The 14,903-nt window shown below is 38.5% G+C and overlaps 2 protein-coding genes across 2 annotated transcripts; both read left to right on the forward strand.

The window, feature by feature from the left end:
- Positions 1 to 4,814: 4,814 nt before the first annotated feature.
- MONOS_2720 (uncharacterized protein) lies at positions 4,815 to 11,938 on the forward strand (the record flags this gene model as incomplete). The annotated part of the gene is made up of 3 exons (XM_067872662.1): positions 4,815 to 4,958; positions 5,000 to 5,054; positions 5,118 to 11,938. 3 exons carry the CDS (start codon positions 4,815 to 4,817, stop codon positions 11,936 to 11,938), a joined length of 7,020 nt encoding a protein of 2,339 aa, XP_067736353.1.
- A 569-nt stretch (positions 11,939 to 12,507) lies between these two features.
- MONOS_2719 (putative histidyl-tRNA synthetase) lies at positions 12,508 to 14,663 on the forward strand (the record flags this gene model as incomplete). Its single annotated transcript, XM_067872660.1, has 1 exon — positions 12,508 to 14,663. One exon carries the CDS (start codon positions 12,508 to 12,510, stop codon positions 14,539 to 14,541), a length of 2,034 nt encoding a protein of 677 aa, XP_067736354.1. The 3' UTR covers positions 14,542 to 14,663.
- Between the last annotated feature and the right edge of the window lie 240 nt (positions 14,664 to 14,903).

The raw sequence follows: 14,903 nt of genomic DNA on the forward strand, positions 1-14,903 counted from the left end.
AATTCTAATTGTGAATTCGTTGATTAATTGATAAAGTTTCTCAGACTTATGCAGCTATACTATCTTTTGAATTCACGGGAGAGTAATAAGAGATAGAACAGATGGAGAAGAAAATGACGATGAAAATAATAAAATACGTTAAAATTAATAAAAAAAAGAAAGCAAACTCGTTCAAATCAGAGAAGGAACATCACCTTCAGAGAAAAATTAATTGTTCTTGGATACAAACTGCAAGTGGGCTTGAAATTGAAGAGAAGATGTCACAATAAGCATTTGAAAAGAAGATAAAAATAATTAATAGAAGTTCAACTTCGAAACTGCGTTCACGAAATGTGTGTAATGTTTCAGCTTTCAAGGAGAAAAATTAATTGCTTTTTCATTTCACCATTCCTCATCTGTTATTGTTATTAAGAGATTTCATGTTGCAAAGAATAAACTGATCTCGCAAAAAAGCAGCACATTGTTTAATTTTTCAAAGTGTTTCTACAAAAAAAGGTTCGAGAAATAAAAAACGACAACGAATTATCAAACTCTTAAAAGAAGAATTGATTCAAAAGTTATTTTCCACACTTTGCAGTTGAAATTGGCAATTGTCATAAAAATAATAAAATTTATTCTTAATCATCTTTACAACAAAAATGCATTTACTAATCGTTCGTTTCAAAAGTGCAAACAATTCGCCTCCGCAACGAGTTTCAGGTTTTGCTATTTTAAAAACGATCTGAATTAATTGATGAATGAAAAACAATTAAGAGAGATTATTTAAAACGCATTATTTGAAAGATAAGAAATGCAAAACATTTTTTCACAAAAAATACTCCGAAACTTCGAAAGTGAAAGATGTTGAAATATTTGAGTCAAACTCAAATCTGCAGAGAACAGAACACAAGGGATATTAATTGTGGCAAAACCAACAATTTGTTTGAACGATGTGGGTAATTCTTTTTGAAAAGTTGCAAATGTTTTATTTTCAAATAAATCAAAAATTTCATGTTTGGCTCAAATTTTTGTTGGCATTCACCAAACTTCGCAAATATGGAATCTATTTAAAGATAATGCTATTACACACATTCTTGAAAAGATTCGTGAGGAAATACAGAAATTTGAGCATAATATGAAAATTTTGATTTATTAGTAAATTAAACATTTGCGACTTCTCAAAAAGAATTACCCATATGATAAATTGTGCGATGATTATTTCACATTATTCAGCATTGATGCTAATGTGAAATATTTTTTTAAACAATTTATTAACTACATAAAAAAGAAAGAGATTCATCTCAGTTTAAACAAAACATACACAAAGATTATCACACACATTAATTCGCCACTTTCATGATCGGAAGATAAATAATTCGGTAATTAGTTGACTTTGAATATCCCCACGCCAAGTTTCGATCCCTGAACCTTTTCATCGTGAGCTTTTTTCTCCAGTTCTAATCAAAAATGATTAAACTTTCATTTTCTTTTGAATTGTTCCACATAATTCTTTTATTTTTTATCATTTCATTTCTTTTTTTTTTTATTTCAGACACTTTTTTCTGTTGAATTTTCTGTTTCAGTATCACTCACATTGTTAATGCTCGAATGTTTCATGACACTCAAACTTCTCGTTCAGTAAATAGAAACAACTATTTCATGTTTTGAACTATTCCCACTTTCCTTTTGATCCGCAAATGTGTGATCTCCTTCAAACAATTCATCAAATAATGTTTCTTTTTCAGACTCTTCAAAATCATTCCTCTCTATTAATTCATCATCATCGTAAGCGTCTTCAAAAATTTCTTTATTATCTATTCTATCTTTCTTTGACAATGATGTGTCTGTATTTTTTTCTTTCGATTTCTCTGAAGTCATAAATCTTTTCATTCTTCTTTATATTAGAAAACACGAGTAATAACATCCTTTTTCTTAACTCGATTCGATGAGACCATCTTTATCTTTGAGCAATCTTTTCCGCTTTTTCTTCAGTTTCATTTTCAATAATTCAGAATTCTCCAGAACCCAATCATCAAAATTTGATCCCGACAATTTCAAAGGTAATTTAATGTTGTTATTATCTTTGATTCGTACAATATTCATCTGGGAGATTATCTTGTCAATATGATCTTCATCAAGCTTAGAAAAATTGCAACTATCTTAAATCAACATAGAAATCCCACCTCTCAAAAATCCAGCTCTGTTTTGATAATGAACAGTTGAAACTTGAAAACTTCTAATGATGTTCTCGACATATTTTGAAAGTGTTGTGGGTGGTAACTCAGCCGCTAATCGTTTAAATTCTTTTTTGAATGAAGAAAAAGTGGTAAGATCCAAAGGTAACAATAAATGGGAAGAGTGAGCTGGAATGATAAGCAACTCCACATTATTTTGAACTAATATGTTTTTTGCTTCTTCGGACGTATGAGAGCTGTGCCCATCTGCTAGTAATAAAGTTTTTTCATCATGGTTTTTTTTGATACGGTTTATGTGAGGAATGAAGCAATCACAAAGCCAATGAATGAATGCAATTGATGTGCTATAACCCTTTGGAGAAGATCTCATTTCCAATTCAACTCCAAAAATCATTTTTGAGAATAGGTCTTCGTCTACAGTTTGCCTTTTAACCAATAACATAGGAATAACTGAATGACAAGGGAATCGGATGCATCCCATCAGTTACATTAATCTGTTATCACAATAAACTTTAAACCTTGCTGAACCCTTTTTTATTGTGATATGGCAAATAACTATTTTTTCTTTATGTCTTCAAACTCCTGGCAGCCTGTTTCATCCATGCAAAATGTTAATTCTGCCAGAACATTTGTTAATTTTAATTACAATTCGTTTTTGTATTCATTTCCTTTCTCCTGCAGTATTTCATATCTTTTCGATTCAAGTGGAACTGCAATTTGTTCTTTGAGCAAAGACTCATGTCTTTTCAGAAATGCTCTGCTGTAATTGAATGTTAAACTTTTTTCGTATTGATGATTAACGTAATCCAAAAATGTTCTTTGAGAGAATGGATTTCCTTCCCTGTAATTTTGTATGCACAGTTGAACTTATTCCAACTCTTCTTCCTTTCCAAGAGCAGATGGTTTTCCAGCTAACTTTATTTTTTGTGAAACAGGCGTATTCAAAATTTCGAAAACTCGAGTTTTCTTCATTAGAGTCGACTATGCTATAGTTCGGCAAGAATCATTCTTCGGAGAGTGTATCAATAATGATGCATGGAATATTTTCACAAGATCAAAGTTGTCTTTAGGTGAATATCTTTCAAGGTCACTGGAAACATTTTCTGCTGTTTTCGAACTGAATATTTGGAGAACCTTATTTTGAACCGCTTGAAAGTTCACATCTGATGTGTTCTTCTTTGTCAAACGAATTATTTCAAGCATCACTTACAAAGAATGATCAATCCCTTTAATTTTATAAATTCAACTCATCATTGAAAATTTTCATTTTATAAAAATTTTTCAATAATTATTCAACACATAATTTTTACAACCAATAAGTGTTTACTATTGAAAAAAATACATGAAATGAGAAAGAAAGTTTTATCATTAAAAAATCCTTGAACCACAATTAAAATTATTGTCCCCCCTTTTGGAAAGTGTCCGCCTATTAGGAAAGTTTCAATAATAATCATGTTCATAAATAATAATAATAATAATAATCAATAAATAAATAAATAAATAAATAAATAAATAAATAAATAAATAAATAAATAAATAAATAAAATAAAATAAAATAAAATAAAATAAAATAAAATAAAATAAAATAAAATTTAATAAAATAAAAATACAAATAAACATTAAAGAAAATAAAAACTTATCCTCCATTATGAAATGCTTGATGATGCGCAAACTTTTCTGATAATGTTAATAGAATGATCTTCTTTTTTATTTCTAACCCATCAACTTTTTTTTTTTTTTTTTTTTTGAATAAAATGGAGTTTTTTAATCATCATTTCCATAATTTTCTCAAAGTTAAAAATATTACAATTATTAAGGGCTTCTGATCTTTAGAAAAATTGAACATTTTAACTTTTTTCCCACAATTCGTTTGTTTCACGTTCATATTAATTATCGTCTCCATTCTCTTTTTTGATTGGATACCGAGAGCACACTCTCTAAGTGAATTGCATTTGAATGAACAAAGCAAAACAAATGATTCATTAATACATAAAAAGGTTTCATATGGATTTGATGGAAGTTCAATATTCACCAAGGCAAGTTCAAATGTTCATTCTCGCATTATTTTGAGCAACTCTTCACTTTTATTGTCCTTTGCCACACTTGACAAAGTGACTTCAACTCATTCACTTTTCATTGGAAGTTTATCAAGACTCGAAGTCAACCAATGCTCATTTCGTTTCCCAAATCAATCTGATGCTCCTTTCGTTCAATGCAGTGGTATTGCAATTTTGAAAAATCTGTCAATTCTCATTCCACCTGGCCATGTCCTCCTCTCCTCAATAACTGAATCCACTTGCTCATCCGAAATTACACTAGAGCAATCAACAATTTCTGATATAGCTTTCATCAGAGATGAACCAGTTCTTTGTAAAGGAAGCTGTTTAACTCAAATGCTCGATAATTGCATTTTGACAAATGTATCCATCGCTCCTGTTTCATTTCTACCCAAATCTGAAATAAATCATTCAATAAACAGTCGGCTCGACAACTGCATGATCAAATCATATGAAAGCTGCACAAACGATGTTGCATTTCACCTTTTCGAACATCCACTGAACTTTTTTACTTTCAACTCTTCTTTTGAAAAGAATCACCGCTCTTCAAATAGGTTTGGTAATACCATAAGAGCAACAATACATGAATCGGCAACATATTCCCAGTGCGAGTGGAGAGAATGCAATGCTCCTGATGGAGGAGCTATTTGCATCAGCAACAACACTGAGGCTTCGCTATCGATTACGGATTCTTTATTCATTGAGTGCACATCCTCAAACAATGGAGGTGCAATATTTGCACTTAATATAAAATCTATTATCATAAAGAGTTGCACGTTTGATTCTTGCTCAACGGAGAAAATTGGTTACTATTTTGGAGGAGGTATTTATTACAATAATATTTTGTCATGCATTTTTAATGATACTATTTTTGAGAATTGTCAAGCAGGAAATGACGGAGGTGGAATGATGTTAATTGCATCTTATCCAGAAAATGGAGCAGGCTTGGTGAATTCAATGTTTATTCGTTGCAGCTGCAATTCAGACGGAGATGGAACTGGTGGAGGCTTTGATCAATGCTCATCTTCTATCAATTTTCCAATCAGTAATTGCGGATTCTTTGAATGCCATTCAGAATACAGTGCAGGAGCTGTGATGCTTTATTTGAAACCGGATTGTGATTGGATACTTCTGTTTTTTTGCTTTTTTCACAATAACACAGCAAAAGTTGCTGGTAATGATATTGTGCTTCATGGATCAACAATGAATAATATTCATCCTTCATGCATAACAACATCAACAACAAAGACAGTCAGTTTGTTTTGGAATAATAATACTGATAGAAGCAGTTGGTTAAAAAATGGTGGAAGTGTTCGCTTTGTGTCTTCTGCCGAATCACAGACAGAAGCAACAGATACAGCATTTTGTGGATTCTATGAAAGTCACCCATGCAGAACAATCAATCACTGCATTTCTCAGATGATCGATGAAATTATTGAAGAAATAAGCGTGCTTTCAGGAGTAATTGTGGAGGAAAAAGAAATCGGAATTGGCGATAGAATGATAACCATTCATGGCTCTTCGTCTTCAGGATCATTCATCAATACGAGATTCAAAGAAGGTGATACAACTCTGTTTGGAGTTGATGGTGGTTCAGGAAACATCAGCGATTTGAGCATTCTCCATAACACAGATTTTACCCCTGGAAGGAATGCCATATTGTTTGAAATTAGAGTGTGTGGAATATTCAATTTATCAGATTTGAACATCTCGATGAATGCTGCTCATTCAAGAGAATGCTATCTGTTCAATTCCCTCATGAAACTGAATGGAGGACAAATGATTATGGAAAACGTGAAGTGGGATCAAACTTTCAGCGATGCATGCTTAATTGCACTTTCACAAAATGCAGAAACAATGTTGCTGATGAAAAACTGCACTTTTTCTGATATTGTGCGAATATCAGAGGGAGCCTCTCTTGTGAAATCCAATTGCAGTTTGGTGGATCTGACAATGGAAGGATGCACAATTTCCAGATGCGGAAGCACAATATCGGAAAAGGGAGGAGTATTAGACCTTGAGGTTGGTGCTTCTGGATGTCTGAATGTTAAGGAAGGAGAAATTCACAACTGCTTTGCTTCAACCATCACAGGAAGAGGAGGTGGATTGTTTCTGACGATTTCAGACGAAAGTGCAGCATATTCGATTACTGCCTCGTTCTCAGATAACGAAGCCAGATGGGGGAGCGATATGTTTGTGGATTCTGTTAATCTGAAATCCACAGCAACTAAGGGGAAAATTTCATCTCTGACTGCTTCGAATGCAACCATCAATACAATTCGGGGGTTTGACGGAGGATACGAAAGAGTCAACATCCCGCTGTGTGTGTATCTGATTCCATCACCAAAAGATCTTGTCGTGAGCAACAAGGATAGTTTCGATCATTTGCACTGTGGATTTGTTGAGTTTCCTTGTTCGACTTTGAAGCACACCTTGGATAAACAAGAAGGAGAAAAAAAGGTTTGTGTAAGCGGGATGATAACGATGACAGATGAAGTGGAATTGGAAGTCTCCACATGCACCATTAGAGGACATGCTGAAGGGAGTGGATGGGTTATCGGGGATGATGCAAATGGTGTTGATTTATCATTGGTGAAAATTAAAGCAGATGCTCTTATTAGTCAGCTGCTGTTTTCTTTGCCTTCAGAATTGCAGTCGCACAAAGCATTCATTTCTGTGACATCGGCTGCAAAGCTGACAATGGAGAAATGCTCAATTTCAATGCAAAATACAGAAGCAGAGCTTTCCTTTGTGTTCATGGAAGCAACAAGCGGTTTTGTTAATATCACAAAGTTTGTCACAAATTCTATTTCATTGGCTGGCTTTCCTCTTATTTCACTGGGAGGAGCAAGCACTTTTGGAACAATCGATGCTTTGGAATTAACGGAGGTCTCTTCAAAAGCCGAGTGCGACTTAATGTGTGTTGGAAATGGGGCATCAATTACTGTGAGTAATTCAAAAATATGTGAAGCGGAAGTCCCTCTGTCGGATCAGTTGTCCTCCTTTCGCTCTCTTTCTGCAATCGGTGGGAAGGCTGTGTCACTAAAGAACTGCTCTTTTCTTGGATTCTCTTCATTTGGAAAGAATGGAGGAGCAGTTGAATGCGTGCTGGAAAGCGGATGCTCATTCGAAGTTATTGGTGGTTTGTTCGAGAATAGCAGATGCACTGGTGGAAATGGAGGTGGAGTGTTTGTTGAGATGAAAGAAGGATCATGGTTCAGCGTTGGAAATGTGTCAGACACTGAGACAAAAAATGAAGAGGATTCTGATAGCGGAAGAAATGGAGTAACAGAATTGAAGAACTGCGATTCAGCAAGGAGCGAGGAGGGAAATGGAGGTAATGGAGGAGGACTATACTTGTTGTTGGTTGGGAGTTCTTCAAATTTCATTCTGAAAGAAGTGATGTTTGAAGAATGCCATGCCAATGCAGGTCAGAATGTGTTTGTGAGTTCAGAGGATCTTTCTCCTGTGATTAACAAAAATACACTGGAATTTAATTTTGATTTGAATGATTTAACTCAGTTGTGTGGATGTGAAAGAGGAACAACAAGTGAAGATTGTGTAATTCCACTTGTTTTATATTTTTGGACAAACATGTCAAAGGAAGCACATGCTGGTGGGAACAAAAGTGGGGATATCGCAATATGCGGATTTGCCGAATATCCATGTGCAACAATTGAGAAGGCTCTGAAAAGGCTTGGTGAAAGTGATGAAAAGAAAATTGTTGTGAGAGGGTATTCCGAAATGAGGAGTGAAGTTGGATTGGATGGATCATCAACATTGACATCAGGAAATGATGAGGTTGCCTCAATTGCATTCTCTCCGAATATGAAAGGTTTGGAAAGGAAGGCTGTTTGGTGTCACGGCAATCTCTGTATTGAGAAGATTGAACTGCAAATACCTCTGAGTTTTGAAAACGGTGCAGATGTACTCATTTTCTTTGATACGTCAGATGGAAATGCGAACATGAAAGAGTGTTGCTTTGAGGTGGCGAGTTCAGAAAGTGGATATCTTGATTATTCTCTGCTTTATGCTCCAAAAGGAAACGTTTTTATTTGCAGCTCAAGAATTACCAATCTGAAGTCACAAAAGGAACTGATCACTATCACAACATTTTCTCAAATCGATTTATGGAATGCAACAGTGAGAGATGTGGAGTTGAAAGGAAAAAGTGTCATTTCCATTGAAGATGTGAGCCAGAAATGGAGAATTAAAGATAACGTTGACAATGAATGGAATATCATTGTCATCAAGTGTTCATTCGAACATATAAAGCAGAATAGATCTCAATACCCGTCGCTGATCGAATGGTCAGGAAACGGTGATGCAAAGATGAAGATAGAAAACTCAACAATGACAGACTGCGGGTCTGAAGCTTCCAGCAAAGGAGGAGGAATTCTGTTCTGTCTGAGCGAAGGAGGACGGATGGAATGTGTGAATTCTCTTGTGCTGAGCTGTTTCTGCTCATCTTCTGGAAGAGGAGGCGGTCTGTATTTGAAAAGCTCATACGAAGGCGAGATGAAGCTGCCTTTCATTCTTTCAGATGTGACATTTCTCGGAAACAAGGCTTTTCGCGGGAGAGATGTGTATGTGCAGTGCCAAACAATTCAAAAGCAGGTTGGAGAAGAGCAGTTTATGTTGGATTTCAGATCACCCTTTGTGAAGGATCTGGCAATGTGGGGATGCTCAGAAGGTGGATATGCGACAGAGGAAGATTTGCTGCTGTTGGTCGTTATATATCGAAGTGAAACAATCTTTGTTTCAGGCGCAACGATCAACAGTTCGAACACAAAGCAATGCGGCGAGATTGCTTCACCATGCTCATCTCTGGATGTGGGTGCTCGCCACGTGATCGGAAGCCAATATTCACAGATTCTTGTGGAAAAAAGCACCACTCTGGAGAATGAGCTTGTTCTGAGAAGCGTTTCTGTAAAATCATTCAACAGCGAAATAAGCGCATCTGTGATAGTCGAAGGACTAATTGGAGGAAATGCGAAAAGTGTAATATCTGTGAAACAAAGCATCACATTCGAGCGAATTTGCTTCAATTTTGGAGAAATAATGAAAAGCGAACACAAATCCCTGATTCTTGCTGAAGACGGACGACTGAGACTGTATGTCGTTGAGTTCAGAAGAAAAGAATCCGAAAAATTTGTAGTTAAACCAGATGTTCCATTTTCTCTAGTTGAAGCAAAAGGTGGAAGCATCACATTCGACAGTTGCACGGTTTCTGATTTGTCTTTTCAGAATTGTCTGTTCCACTTTGCTGAAGTCAAAGAAATAAAGATGAGCGAATTGAATGCATCAAAGGTGATTGCGAAAAGAAGCATCATTGAATGCACTGAATGCGAAAGTGTGATGATTTCAAAGCAAAATGTTAATGAAGTGGATGTTGAGAGAGGAAGCTGGATGGAGTTGGCAGATTGTGAAAGCGGAACAGTCAATGTTTCGTTGGTTGAAATCAAAAACATAACAAATCAAGCAGACATATCAAGCGGAATGCACTTCAAGTCAACTTCATCGATGGTTGAACTCTCAAATTGCTCATTTGTGGGATGCAAGATTAATTCACATATCGGCAAAGCGATGATGATTGCCCAATGCAACAATGTTTTCATCAGTTCGTGCATATTAGATGGAGAAGCAAATTCAGGAGAAGAAAGAAAAACAAATGAGGAGAAGCTGTGCAGATGGAACGGTTCGCTCTTGGACACAAGCAGAAGCAATGTTGTGATGAGGGATACAATCATCACAAATTCGTCAGTTGGCGGTCTGTCAATATCAAGTGGGAGCATGAAAATCGTGAAGGGAGAATTTATAGAGAACAACCCGTCAATTGCAAATTACCCATCCGCTCGAAGAAATATTATGTGCAATGAATCTGGGATGTTGCACATTCAGAGCTTGAAAGATGGGGATGGATTGAAAGATAATTCCTCTCTGTGGATTTTGAATGAAGGCTGTGAGCTACAAGGAATAGCAGAAGAAAGATCTAATTCGCTGTTTATTCCAGTGCTAGGAAGCGTGGAAGCAGAAGAAACTGGTGATGAAATTGAGCTCATTTTCAAAGGTCAGCTGTTGCTCCCATGTGATTTATCATTCTGGGTTGCTTATAAAACCACTGACTCTGAGCTTGTTGAGGATTTTTCATTCGTAATTGAAGGATATGAAAGTGAGAATGAAGTCCATGGAAGAGTTTCGTCTTCACAGGTGCAAAACGCATCAAACGAAACAGAAGTTTCAGTTGGAATATACTTTGGAAATCCAAAGAGTTCAACTGAGCCTTTCGTTCTGAAGAATAGAAGTGAAACAAAGGCAAAAGGAGACGAAAGGATCGTTGAAGGTGGAAATGAGAAGAAGTCGTGGTGGGTTGTGATTGTGATTGTTATGGCAATTGTTCTTTTTGTTGTTTTGATGATTGCTGTGATTTCTACTGTTCGCTGGAGAAAGCAAAAGAGAAGAACAGAAGAGCTGGAAGTGATTGTGGAAGACACAGTGAAGAAGGATCCGAAGCTGATTGAGATGGTGACGATGGAGATGTCGCCTGAGGAGCAATGGAGGAGAGCAGAGAGGGAGGCAGAGAAGAAGAATGAAGAGAGGATCCAGAAGAGGGTGTATGAAAAAAGTTTGGGACACTCAGAATCATCAGAGCATTTGTTGAGTGAGAGCGGTTCCACTGAATACATCTTGGGGAGAGACTCAGACAAGATCCCTGATTGGGTGTTGGAAAAGGAGGAGGAAGAAGAGGTGAGAAAGAGATCTCCTTCACCATCCATTTCATCCACTTCCACCACTTCGACAACTGATTCAGATTCGACATTTGTTCGGGGTGAGGATCTGTGTCCCACCACCTCGTCGATGTCAAATCTGGTGGATGCGATGGCATGTTCATCTCCTCATGAGAAGCTGATTGTGGATCTGAGGGATTCATTGTTCATGCTGCTGCATGGAAGCAACAAGACAAAGGAGATGCTGATTGGATCCTTGAAGGAGAGGGAGCAGACAGCTGCTCAGATCCTGTTCTGGGTGGCTAATCTGGCACTCCATTCGTTTGATGAAATGGAAAATCCACTTCAGTCATTGGCCAGCCTGAGTCCGCATATTGTGTTGTTTTCTGAACACATGGTGATCTGCCTTGTGATGCGCTCTGACTTCTCATCGGATGATAGTTCAGATTCCTCATCGATCTCTTCATTACCTGTTGTCTCTTCTTCGTCGTCCAATATTTCAGTGATGAGCGAGAGATTCACAGACTCTCCACCTCCTTCATCTGCCTTTGAGGATGAGGACGATTTCAAAAAAGAGTGTCTGAGGTGGAAGGCGCCTGAGCTGTTGATCAACAAGAAGATGGGAGCAACAAAGGAATCAATTGCCTTTTCGATTGGGATGATGCTGTGGGAGTGCTTAGCTTTGGAGATCCCGTTTGGGGAGTATGAAGGTGTGGTGGCAGGGCAGAAGATAGTGAACGGAGAAAGACCGAATTTCAGAAAGGCTGAAGAATCAAAACTTCTTCAGTTGATACAAGCTTGTTTTGCACAAAACGGAGAAGACAGACCGACTTTGACACATCTCAAAAGAGAGTTCATTCAACTTTTCCCTCCAGGAGCTGCTGTGCTCACAATATCTGATGCAATAGACTTGGAGGAATCAAGAGAAGGCAATGACCAATCCACCACTGGTTATTCGTCAATTGTATCAAGAAATTGAACAACTGAGAATAGTTGATGTGAGATCCAATGTATTCGCATCAAATGCGTCATTTGTTTCTTTTTATCATTTTTCAGTTTTTTGCTGTTCGGCACATTAGATTTTATGTTTTTCTCTCTCACTTCAAATGGCTGTTTTCGAAAGGAATCGGCCAGCACGTGAACAAGCTACCACTTGAATATATAGTAATTTCATTGACTTTTCTTTTGGCTTTCTCTAATATTCGGAATTAATAATCACAAATAATTATAACATGTTTTTTGAAATTTCATTCAAATTCGTATTGCAAACCTAAAAAAAATAGCATGAGTATTTGCTTCGCAGGAGCATTTTGTAATATGTCTTTAATCTATAATGTCATTCTGGATATAGCTTTAAATTCAGTTTTACATGTTTTCAGAAATAAAAAAAACTCTCCACACTCAAAGATATGTAGCTCATTATAAAAAATTGCTTCAGTGATTCTGTTCATGAATACGAATGTATGCATATTTTTCTGTTTTCTCACATTCGCTGTTTCCTTCTGAACATTCTCGTTCCATTGAAACGACCAAAAAAGAATTGAACAAATGAATGCTATGGGCATGATCAACATAATGGCTGCTGTATCAAGCGATGCAGAAGGAAAGCAAGTGGCGCAAGGATTTATCCTGAAGCCGCCCAAAGGGATGCAAGATATCGAACCAAATGAAATGGCCAAGCGGGACTGGGTGCTGAACACGATTGAATCTGTTTTCAAAAAGCATTCGATACCGAAGCTGGACACGCCGGTGATGGAGCGGCGGGAAATCCTATATGCAAAGGCGAGCGAAGAGACGACGAAGCAGATCTACGATATTGTGCCGAGGGTGGAGGGGAACGAGGACGAGAAAGAAGCGAAAGAAGGCGGTGCTCTGGAGCACGAGCGGCTGGCGCTGCGGTTTGACCTGACAGTGTCGCTTGCGCGATATGTGGCGCAGCACAATCTGCGGTCGTTTGCGCGGTACCAGTATGGGAAGGTGTACCGGGGAGAGAACGTGTCGAAGGCGAAAGGGCGGTTCAGAGAGTTCATGCAGTTCGACTTCGACATGATCGGGGTGGAGATGCCCGACTTCCCCGACATCCGCACGATCCTTATCCTGGCAGAGATATTCCAGGCGCTGTCGCTCACGCCGACATTCACGATCTTCCTGAACCACCGAGTGCTTCTGCGGGCGCTGATGGGTGTGTGCGGGGTGCAGCCGGAGCTTCAGATGACGTGCTGCAGCAGTATCGACAAGCTGGACAAGCTGCCGTGGGCGAAGGTGGAGGAGGAGCTGATTGGGAAAGGGGTGAACAAGGAAGCGGTGAGCAAGCTGGAGTTTTTGGATCAATTTGCAATCAGGCCGAATGTTGCACAGCCTGTCACTCCGGGTGAAGGAGCACCCACCACAAAATTCTCGGAAACGTTGCACAAACAATTCCTGGAAACGCTCGAAAAAGTGGAAAAGATGATTCTCGACTCGCCGTTTTATCAGAACGAGAAAGAGAACGATGAAAGTGCCTCCTCATCTTCAAGCAGCACAGCGGGATCAGATGCTCCATCGGCGCAGCCACTTTTGGCGTTTCCTCAGCGAAGCGAAGTTGTGGCAGCGATTGGCACGCTTCGGAAGGTTTATGGTGTTGTGTCGAGCACAGCGCTTCCGTTGTGCCTGTGCTTCAACCCGTCTCTGGCGAGAGGGCACGACTACTACACAGGGCTGATCTTCGAAGGGTGCTTCTGGGACGCTGCAACGGGGATGAGCTCGCAGGGCACGTGTGTTGGAGGTGGGCGGTACGACAAGCTGATTGGGATTCTGTCGCCGTCGCTGGGGAACATACCGGCCATTGGGTTTGGGATTGGGTTTGAGAGGCTGGTGGCGCTGGTGACAGAGGAGCGGCTGAGAGAGGCAGGGGTGCTGGGAAGAGGGAAGGCGGATGTGATGGTTGCACCAATCGGCTTTTCGAAAGAGGAGGTTGGGGGCGCAGAGGTGCTTGGGGCGCTGTTCAGGGCAGAGATGAGGCTGGCTGCGAGTGGGCTGCGAGTGGAGCTGTGGAAGAGCACAAACTGCAACACGAAGCAGATCATTCCGGAGTGTGTGCGGCAGGAGATAGCAGTGCTTGTGCAGATGGGGCAGAGAGAAGTGGAGGAAGGAACAGTTGTGGCAAAGCGCGTGGAAGAGCGAAAGAAGAATGTCCCTGGCGGAGGAAAGGGGAAGAAGCCTCAAGAAAGTAAAGAGAATGCAGAGGGTTCTGCTTCTCAGTCATCATCTGCATCGTCTTCTTTGACTCCATCCTCTTCTTCAACGCCTTCAGATAGTGTACAGGCGGAGAAGGCAGAGGAAGTGAAGATGAAGACATTCTCGCTGGAAGACAAAGAGCTTATTGAGCAGATCAGGGTGTGGATGGTTGTGGCAGAGCGAGAAAGGAAAGAGAGGGAAATTGCAGAAAGAGAGCAGAAAGAAAAGGAAGCAGCAGAGCTGGCCAAAAAAGAAGCAAAAAGAAGAGAGAAAGAAAGAAGAAGGGAGCAGGCAAAAGCAAAAGAGGCAGAACAAAAAGAAGCCGCACAAAAAGAGGCAGCACAGCAAGAAGCAAAAGAAGAATAGAATGCCATTTGGAAATCACTTCATTTGAAAGAACCGGAAATATTCATTTCGCATTTTTTATTCAATCAATATTTTCAAAAAATTCTTTTTTCACATTTAATTTAAGCATAATTCAGATATCTTAATAGCATGTAGATAATTGTTAATAACATAAAATGCAAATAGCAAATGAAAAAATATATTGTTAATATATCATCAAAATCGAATAAAGGATACGTGAAGCAAACTACCAAAATTAGAATCATTTTCAACTTTCAAAATTTTAAAAAAATAAACATAAACATTTTATAAAGAGCAATATCAAAAATTCTAAGATTCGAATTTGTGGAAGATTTCAATTACATAACATCTTTTAACTAAAT

Source organism: Monocercomonoides exilis (assembly GCF_001643675.1).
Source record: "Monocercomonoides exilis strain PA203 chromosome Unknown scaffold1-2713096, whole genome shotgun sequence".
In the NCBI taxonomy this organism is placed as follows: Eukaryota; Preaxostyla; order Oxymonadida; family Polymastigidae; genus Monocercomonoides; species Monocercomonoides exilis.